Source organism: Rutidosis leptorrhynchoides, chromosome 1, assembly GCF_046630445.1.
Source record: "Rutidosis leptorrhynchoides isolate AG116_Rl617_1_P2 chromosome 1, CSIRO_AGI_Rlap_v1, whole genome shotgun sequence".
Taxonomy (NCBI): domain Eukaryota; kingdom Viridiplantae; phylum Streptophyta; class Magnoliopsida; order Asterales; family Asteraceae; genus Rutidosis; species Rutidosis leptorrhynchoides.
In genome coordinates this window covers 131,243,761-131,254,442 of record NC_092333.1, presented here as the reverse complement: position 1 = coordinate 131,254,442, position 10,682 = coordinate 131,243,761, and the positions used below count along the sequence as shown (strand labels likewise).

The following is a 10,682-nucleotide window of genomic DNA, read 5'->3' as shown; positions in this document are numbered from 1 at the left end:
ACCCTGGTAACTAAACTTAACGCTATAGTGATAATTACCCCATTCGTTTTAATACACGCAAACCAACGTGTCTTAAACTCAAATAACATACGTCCGTTAAAAGGCTAGTGCTCTAGCTCGGACGGGGATGTCAAGCCCTATGGATCCATATACAATTATTCGCGCCCACCAGTCCATATCCTATGTACTGGCAGCTACTAGTTACCAAAGCTAAGGGATTTTCTGTTTAACTCAGTGTAGAATTTAGTATGTACTTGTGTCTTATCGTGTTTAAAATAAATTGCATGTATTCTCAGCCCAAAAATATTTAAAGTATTTAAAAAGGGAGACTATAAACTCACAGTTCAATATTGAGACTCAATATTGTAGGCAAATTGCGTAGACGTAATGATGGTAGACGACTGTATGGTTGGTCTTGGATTCAAGAACAATACCTCGAACAATACCCAATATTTCTTTAGTTTAAAACGGTTTGAAACCCGAATTAAAAATACTCGTTCATAACCTCTTTTCAATATATTACCACTTATAAAAATATAACATCAAAATATGTAAAAGTATATATGCATGTGTAGTTTAAAAGCAAGAACGAATTCTCAATTTATAGATGAAAAACTTCGATCCTATCATGCATATTTTATTTAAATAATAATATAATAATTAAAGCCGCCATCACTTTTTATGTCGACAAACTTTTTATGTCGACAAACATTACGCGTTTCGCGTAGATAGGTACGCGGTCCGCGTATGGTGTCTTCATGAAAGTTGTAGATTTTTGAGTTACGGACGTCTGGACACCAGAATCACCCTTTTTCGAGTCAGTATGATTTAATTATGATTTTTCTCGTGAAAGTACGCAGGTTTAGTGATTTCCATCATTTTAACTTGAAATCTTGATACGAAATGTTGTAGTCTTTTGTTGCTCATTAGAAATCTTTATTTTATATTTAACAAAATTTAAATGAGACTAATTATATACACACACATCAGCTTGCATGATCAAATGTCTAGCTACATTAAATTTTGTCCTCGTCTAATTTCGAATTTATATAGATATGCATGTTTATCAAAAGTGAAAAATAGAAAGTCCCATATTTTTGTCCAAATACAATCTTGCCATTTTCAATGATATATATATCGAGTTACTTATATAAAATATATAATTACATTATTTATTTAAATCGTTATATATATATATATATATATATATATATATATATATATATATATATATATATATATATATATATATATATATATATATATATATATATATATTAATGTGGAATTTTCTGGATCATTACATTACTGAAGTAGTCCTTGTAATTTGTAACAATTTTTTATTCCGTCCCTAAACTTCAATGTCATACCAAATTCATCCCACCTTTCTAATTTTAGTATCTTCATTGAGATTAACCTTCATCTACAACAATTCGTCTCTCAAAATCTGAATCAAACTGGTTTTTCAAAAACAAGTAACAATAACATATTCAGATTCAAAAATGTTTCAGCTTTCATCTTCATCTTCAGGCTTCATTCATCATCATCTTTAACCGAATAATTAGGTTCTTCGATATTAGCTGTAGTTACTATAAATCAAGCTCGGATTCATATTTCTAACTTGTAACACCGTCCATTTTTTTAATAGACAGCGGAAACTTTATACATACAATGATTACATACCCATAATTAAGTTTTACAATACCACACGGTTATTATAAATCATCTGATGTTACGTTAGATAACTATTCTTATGTTATACAAAAGACATCAGAGTTTGTTCTTCAAACATAATTAAGTTGTACAACAACAACAACAACAACAACAACAACAATACCCAATCCCGCGCATGCGAGGTATGGGGGAGGTAAGATGTAGACAATCCTTCCTCTACTCTAGAATAGAAGAGAAGTCGTTTCTTTAACCACGAGTCGAGAAAAGATTCTCCACCCACAGGAAAGGAAATTCATCCCCCTCTCTACTTCAGGGTAGAGAGATTGCTTCCGCGGGGCCCTCCGGCCAGGAAAAAAAATAAATAAAAAATAAAAAAAATAAAATAAAATAAAAAGATAATGAGATAAAAAAGAAAGAAATAAATACATAAAAAATAAAAGATATACGCCATGAAAATGGTAGAATCAAATTTTCATGGGTTTTAAAGTCTGCTTGAAAATCAATTTAGGCTCTAAGCGGCAGTCAATGCGCCACTAAATCGATGCTTGTAGTTGCCTCAATAAATAGAGCCAAATGACCTTGTGGACAGCAACTCGAAGGGCATGCCAGGTGGAAGTTGTTGCGCAAGCAAAGAGCCAACCACCCGTAGCAAACCAAAAAAACCACTCATGCACCTTTACGGTAGACACCCCCGAAACCACCCAGCTAGAAGAAACCAACCAAGCTCAAGAGCAAGGAAGGTCGTCCTCAGCCATAATGATCCCAAGATCGAAGAATTAAGTTGTATATTTGTTAAATAAAATACACCAAGTTTAAAAAATAGGATGTTCATAGACAGTAAAAAATGGCCCATCCACTTTCATTTAAGTAACTTGTATTTGGCACCTTGTTTATTAGCCGTCGATCTTCTTGTCTACATCTTAAAATCATCTAAATTGGAATTTTCTAATAGTCCAAATAAATCTAGTAATCTACACGCACCGCATCGTATCCAACGTTGACAGGTAGGTTAAATATATTACCCTTAAATTATCTATAAATAAAATAAATAAATTACATTTCAATTCCAATATCTCATACACTTGTAATAATCATCAAACTAGCAAAACTCTAGAAAATTAAATATATATGGCTTCACAAGAACAAAACCATCTTCACTTTCTTGTAATACCTTTAGGATCACCAGGCCATTATATCCCCACTATTGATATAGCCAAGTTACTAGCACAACATGGTGTTCAAGTCACAATAATCTCTACCCCAGTTAACACTATCAGATTTGGGTCCATCCTTGATCAAGCAATTCAATCAGGTCTTTCAATCACTTTTCTCGAATTACCGTTTCGATATAGAGAGTTTGGGTTACCAGAAGGCTGCGAATGCTTAGATGATCTCCCTAATTTTAGCTATGCAAAGGCACTTATGGAGGGCTATGCATCACTACAAATATTAGTTGAACAACATATCGAAAAGCTAGAACGAAAGCCCGATTGTATAGTTTCTGATTCGTTTATGTTATGGGCTGGTGAAACAGCTAAAAAGTTTCAGATTCCGAGAGTTATTTTCGATGGAATGAATTGCTTCACTCAGATGTGTAACCATATGTTATACCTCTCAAAGGTGTATGAAAATGTAGGTGATTCGGACACGTTTGTTGTGCCTGGTTTGCCTGATTGTATCGAACTAAAAAAGTCGCAACTGCCTTTTACGTTCAATTCGGGATCTAGACATAATAGTGATTTTAGCGAAAAGGTGCGAATATCTGAAGCCGAAGCGTACGGAGTATTTGTGAATAGTTTTCGGGAATTGGAACAAGAATATGCTGATGAATATAAGAGAGTTAAAGGAGATAAAGTTTGGTGCATAGGTCCATTATCACTATGTTACAAAGATGCAACAGAGCAGGTGCAGAGAGGTAATAAGTCCTCGATTAACAAAAACGAATGCCTCGAGTGGCTAGATTCTCGAGAAACGGGATCGGTGATTTATGCGTGTTTGGGAAGCATAAGTCGGGTTGAACCTGATCAGCTAGTGGAACTAGCTTTAGCTTTAGAAGCGTGTAAAATGCCGTTCATTTGGGTTGTTCGAGCGGGTCATAAATCTGAGAAGATAGAGAAATGGATTGATGAAAATGGGTTTGAAGAGAGAACTAAAGATAGAGGTTTATTGATCCGTGGGTGGGCTCCACAACTTCTTGTCTTGTCGCACCCTGCGATCGGAGGGTTCTTGACTCACTGTGGTTGGAACTCGATTCTAGAAGGGATTTGTGCTGGTGTCCCTATGGTGACGTGGCCTCAATTTCAGGAACAATTTTATAATGAGAAGTTGGTTGTACAAGTGTTGAGAATTGGAGTAAGTGTTGGAGCTCAAAATGTGGTTCATTTGGGTGAAGAAGAGAAGTCTGGGGTAGTCGTAAAGAGTGAGGATTTCAAGAAGGCGATCGAGATTTTAATGGAAGAAAGGGAAGATAGACGAAAAAGAGCTATAGAACTTAGTATGCTGGCGCGTAAAGCAATCGAAGAGGGAGGATCGTCCCACGAAAATTTGAGACAATTAATTGAAGATATCAGGAACCAAACCAAGATTAAGGATGTTAGCTAATTCTGATTCACTCTTGATAATTTGAACTTGTACTTTACGTGATTCAGGTTGGTTTAATAAGTGCAATTAATGTTGGACCTTTTGGAGTTTTCGGGTAGGGTAAAATAATCGATGATCGGATAAATCACTGAATCGTGGTATCACTTTCAGAAAATAACTATTCGACCCTTATTGCCCGGATTACACGAATATCACTAAGACAGCGATTATGTTCTAACTTTTGGCACAAAGTAAGAACTCATGTGCTAGAGAGTATTAGGTGATTTGTTTGTTGTTTTTCATGAATAATTTCTCATCCTTATATAGGCACCCAAACATGGAAGACATTAGTGAATTAATGGCCAATTAATCCTTCATAAGTATATCCATCTCAAGAGTCACAAAGACCTTTGATCTTCAAGAAGGTTAAAAGTCTCATCATAATAATACTAACTCATGATTAGATCATTATTGCTTTTAACTACAATCCTTTAGTCAGATTTCGTGCATACTAAGAAAACTTAGCATGAAAAAAACACTTAGTCAACATTTCGTGCTTACTAAGAAGACCAAGCACGAAAACACTTAGTCATTTTTCGTGCTTACTAAGAAGACCAAGCACGAAAACACTTAGTCAAATTTCGTGCTGACTAAGAATACCTAGCACGAAAACATTTCGTGCTCACTAAGAATACTAAGCACCACAACTCGTGCTTACTAAGAAGACTAAGCACGACATTTCGTGCTTACCAAGAAGACTGAGCACGAAAACACTTGGTCAAATTTCGAGCTGACAAAGTCATTAAAGTGACTAAAAGAAAACCACTTGGGTCCGGGTAATCTATCATTTAATGGGTGTACACTCCGTACCTCTTTATCCATTTACAAGTGTAGACTAAATTCCTCAATTACACTAAATTTCCAACAATCCTCTCCAATTTAGTGCAATTCGTTTCATGACAAATAAACAAATAAAACAAAACTCATGCATAAATGAAAATATCTTGAAGATTGAATTTCCACCTTAGTACATTACACATTTCAAATATTCGAGAATCAGGGTGTTCTAAGAATTGAACCCTTCAACCCATTTGAATACCTGAAAATAACATACACATAAATTTTCAAATACTCTAAAGATATCCTGACACTTTACAAGCCATGTGTCCATATCCTTTCATGAATGTATCCAAAGCTAAAAGTCCAAAGCTTTCTTGAAGCTGCAAAACTTCACATTCACATAGGTAGTTCACTTCAGTCATGCACCTGCTCTTGCACTTTTTCAAATGAACTATTAAGAAGCTAGACTTCAACCTCACCTTCAGCAGGTCCGAGTACATACCTTATGTAATGACCCAACTTTTTCAACTTATATTTATATTCACGAAACTGCGTATTTGTGCGTACTGTGTTAGATTATATCCTGGGATCATTATTTATGATTAATTACTTTCATTAATATTTTACAACGTGTTATTAAGTGTGTAATCACTTAACTTGATCCTCGAATGCTTCTACGACCGTTAGTGTCACTTAACGTTTAGAACGAGCTATGTACTTTGTACACGTTAAACTTTTGTCGTAATTGGAATATTATGACTACGTAATACTAATTGTTATTTTCTAATGACAATTACTTGGCTGATTGGTTGCTTAATTACGCTTAGTAATTTACTAATGCACACTAGTTAGTCTTATTATACTTTTTACCTTAATGGACTTAAGCCCACCCTACTCTAGTTAATGGACTCTTAAATTAGCCCAATTTTAATAAGTTTATGACCCATTAATATGAAAGACAAAAACCCATTAATAAGAGCCAACATACTAGCATTTTTGTTAACCATTACCATACATGTTGCATGAGATTCCAACAACAAGCACCGCCTTTAGACCACCACCATGCAAAAAGCAAAAAGGTGTCCCCTTGTCCCCAGCCACCACAACCCTTCACCACTATAAATACCAAGCCTATTCCACCCATTTTACACTTGATCTCATTCTCATTTTACACACACTTGCTCTCTAATATTCTCTCTAGTTTTTCTCACACTAAAATTGTAAGTTTTAAATTTTCTTCTTCTTCTTCTTCTTCTCTTCATATTCACGACATCATCATCATCATTAAAGGATCAAGCTTTTTAGCTTTTGATCTTGTTACATCTTGTAGATTCAAACTTTGATTTGAATCATTCAAGAACATAAAAGATTCAAGCTTTCTAGCTTTGGATCTTCATTACTTTGTTGGATCTAAGTTTTCTAGCTTATGATTACTTTATTTTGTTAAAAGATCAAAACTTGTGTTTATGATCTTCGTGTAACTTGTAGATCTAGCTTTTTTGCTTTAGAGATCTTCAAGAACATAAAAGATTCAAGCTTTCTAGCGTTGAATCTTCATTGCTTTGATGGATCTTAGATTTGTAGCTTAAGATCACTTTGTTTTTGTTAAAAGATCAAAACTTGTGTTTATAATCTTCATGGAACTTGAAGATCTAGCTTCTTGCTTTAAAGATCTTCAAGAACATAAAAGATTCAAGCTTTCTAGCTTTGAAATCTCATAATTATTGTTAATGGATCCAAGCTTTCTAGCTTAGGGTTTCATTACCTTGTTTTGATCTAAGTTATGTGACTTAAGGTCTTGCTTGATTTGAATTAAAGATTGTAGCTTTAATCATAAATAGAACTTGTATTTGTGTTAAGACTAAGAACATGATGTAACCTTGGTTCATCATCCTTCTAAAACTATTAAGTGAGTTGTATTTCTTCTTATTCTTGACATTGTATGTTGATGGTTGAAACTTGTTCAAAGTGATGCTAAAACATCAAAGAGTTGTACACTTGAAGCTTACACGCATCAAGGATGAGAACCGTGATGAGCATCAAGCACCAAGAAACCCACCGGAGCACTTGTTTACTGTTTTTTAGGGTCTGATCAGACTCCTGGGACTTCTGGAAAGTTGATTTCCAGATATTTCGGTTCGATTAGATGACTTTTCGTTTAAGACTCACCTAAATCCGATATACGTTTTAGGATTTATAGCCTTCCGAAAATCACTACGCCTTTGTAATGACGTGCTAAAATTTCTGACCTACTCGCGCTTGAACCGTCGCCACGGTCAAAAGACATCGAGTTAGCATCTGAAAATTGGATAGCGGTAAGAGGGCTCACATACGGAGCCTTGTCCACTGACCACACGTCTTTTCAGTTTGTATAGAGGTCGTAGCAGCTGCCCGAAGTCAGCCCTTTGTTTCGATCTCTATTCTTGTTGAAAACTTACTTTACCTTTTACGTAATATGATGATAATGATGATGCTTAGGACTTTACTTACGTACTTTTAAACCTTCTGGGACAATTTACTGACTTAGTAACCTTTGACTTAGGTTGAGGACCTTTCAGACCGACTTACTACTTGCATACTTTTCATACCGACTTTTACCGCACATTCACTGTGAGTTATAGCTCCTTTTTTACTTTAACTATTTTTGGGACTGAGAATACATGCGCTTTTTATGTTTTAACATACTAGACACGAGTACTTAAACTTTATACATGTGTGGGTGACATAACGGCACAAATATTCCCCTTAGCACGGTAACGTTTAGTTATTGGTTTATGAACCGGTGAACGCGAATCTTAGATATGGATCCATAGGATTTGACATCCCCACTCGGGCTAGTCGCGCTAGCATTTAATGGGTGCTTAATACTTCGAGAACATACGCACTCGCTAAGTGTACTTTAGGGGGTGATATTTATATTACTTGTTAAGTTAGTTACCGGGTGCACACGGACAAGCATATACTTTTCATACTGTTTTGAATACGAAATCTCGTGGTCTACATTATATCATTGTTTACAAAAACTATAGCTCACCAACATTCGTGTTGACATTTTAAAGCATGTTATTTCTCAGGTGCTTAGACGTTGTTGCTTCCGCTGTTAGACTTGCTGTTACAGACTCGCTGTGTTAGACTTCCGTTGCATTGTTTAGAGATGTCTCAATCATGGAACTTTTACTTTGCATTCACAACTTATGTTACATTTGAACAATGGCTTTGTAATGACCTTTGTGTCACGTACTTATGTTAATGCTTTCTATTCGTAGAAGCACGTTATCTTTTGTAAAGCATTTAACGTTGGTAAAGATGTTATCTTTTCATGAATGCAAAACTTATTTTTAAAACAGCATGTAGTGTTGTAACCGTGTAACGGATCTGTTGTTGATGATCCGTACACATTGATTTTGTACGGGGCGTCACATTTGGTATCAGAGCATTGGTTGTAGGGAATTAGGTTGCATTAGTGTGTCTTGACCGAGTCTAGTAGGATTCACTAATAGGACTAATCTACAACTTGCTCATTTACTTGTTTTTGCGGAACTGCTGCATGCTACTGCTTACTTTTACTGCTATATGAACTTGTTGTATGCTACTGCTTATTCTTGCTACTGCATGCTACTATCTGCTTTTGATTGCATGTTACTTCGGTATGATACTATTATTATTGCCATGCTATGTACTGCTATAGATGATCTAGGCTGCTGTAGTTATTATGCCTGATTACGTGCTTGCTATATGTCTTACTGATATGGAAAAAGTTATTTTTCCTTGTTTAGATGTCGGACATGCCGCCCCTGACCTTTGACTTCGAGAGCGATTCAGATACGTCTGCTACCTTGCCTACTATTGTTGCTGACTCACCGCCACCCGAGGAGATCCCAGCTCCACCCAGCCCTAGACTCTCGGGCCGCATCATCATTCCGATGGTACTGTGATCCCTGGGGAAACGGGGGCAGTCCCTTTCATAATGAGCATGGACATTGGGTCAGACGCACCGCTGACGGACGAGTCGTGCCGATTACACCTGTCAGATACCGGGCCATGACCACTGGCCAGACACTTTCTCCCCCCGTGATGTACCTGCACTACCTTCAGACGATTCAGACGGTTCATCATCCGATGACACCAGCGAGGAGGATCTCGAGGAGGATTCTGAGGAGGACTTCGAGGAGGAGCATGTACCGCCACCCTCTACCCCGCCGAAGAAGCGGTACCGCTACGATGGTTCTGTTATTCCAGGGGTTAATGGAGGTAACCCGTTCGTGAACGCATATGGACAGTTAGTTAGGGTCACCGCTCGTAAGCGGGTTGTGTCGTATCCTGCTGATCCATTTGTGTGTAAGGTCGCCCGCACTGTGCCATCTACTTCTAGTGCTACATCCGCATCTCCCGGACCATCTGCACCACCGGCACCACCTACACTACCTGCCCCACAGGCACCTCCCACCATCGAGGAGCTGACGAGGGAAGTGCGTACCCTACGTGCCCGAGTGACTGAGCTCGAGGACCAGGTGTCCCACATGATGGACATCATTTATCCACCCTCACCCTAGGACTGTTGTAATAGATTTCTTTATGTATTTCCGTTAGTAGTTTCATATTTTTCATTCATGTATTGTACGAACCTTGTGAAGTTGTATGCAATTTTCTTATTATGAATGGAATTACCGTTGTTTGAATTATTGTACGGAATTTTATTTAAGTTATTACATGATGGTTTTTGTGCTATCTGCAACTAGTTGCCATGCTTAGTTAATGTGACGACCCGGAAATTTTCGACCAAATTTAAATTTAATCTTTATATATTTCTGACACGATAAGCAAAGTCTGTAATGTTGAATCTCGAAAACTTTGGAACAGTTGCATGAATGCATTTGACCTTTGAGTATTTCCCGACGATTCACGAATAACTATTTATAAATAGATACATATATATTTATAAATGTATATATGCATATTTTAATATAATTTGAAATATTATATTATGTAGTTATTAGAATTAACTTTTGTAAAATAAAATGATATATGTAATAATAAAATTTATTATTAAAATAAATATATACAGAGTATATTGAAAATATATATATTTGGTTTCAAATTCATTCTGTAAACGATAGTAGCACTCGTTCATCATTCGATGGTTAATTAAGCAAGTTTAATTCAAACTTATGCAATTTTAAAATAAACGGTAATACAAAAATGAGTTCTATAAATTTTAGGCTTATTAAAAATGTATTTAGGAACTCTTTGTTAAGTTTTAACACTTTTTATATTTTACGCAGAATTGAGAGGGACAGTTGATGTAATTTTTATTTAACAAATTAAGGATCGAATTTTATACCATAATGACCAAAATAAATAAATATAGCTAATTTAAAAATATGGAATTTTTCTGAGAACTTTTATCCGTCACTAATTTACAACGGATCCCGATATAACACTCCGTAAAAACTGTCGGCATAACATGCAAATTACAAGCATGCTAGCTTTTATCCCACATTTTATTTTGTTTAATTTATAATTTATTCTGTTACTTTATATAGATAATTGAGACATGATATGCCAACTTTTTCAATTACAAATTTTGT

At 35.9% G+C, this 10,682-nt stretch overlaps 1 protein-coding gene across 2 annotated transcripts; it reads left to right on the top strand.

Annotated features, from left to right (window-relative positions):
• Positions 1-2,802: 2,802 nt before the first annotated feature.
• LOC139865025 (UDP-glycosyltransferase 73C4-like) lies at positions 2,803-8,951 on the top strand. Of its 2 annotated transcripts, none has more exons than XM_071853590.1 (2): positions 2,803-4,322; positions 8,871-8,951. In XM_071853590.1, exon 1 carries the CDS (start codon positions 2,803-2,805, stop codon positions 4,273-4,275), a length of 1,473 nt encoding a protein of 490 aa, XP_071709691.1. In that variant the 3' UTR covers positions 4,276-4,322; positions 8,871-8,951. The 2 variants fall into 2 exon arrangements, with proteins under 2 accessions (XP_071709691.1, XP_071709683.1); XM_071853582.1 differs by lacking the exon at positions 8,871-8,951 and adding an exon at positions 8,169-8,255.
• Positions 8,952-10,682: the final 1,731 nt, after the last annotated feature.

Excerpts from the sequence above, each read along its gene's own strand:
- LOC139865025 (XM_071853590.1), top strand. The coding sequence starts at position 2,803 with ATGGCTTCACAAGAACAAAACCATCTTCACTTTCTTGTAATACCTTTA.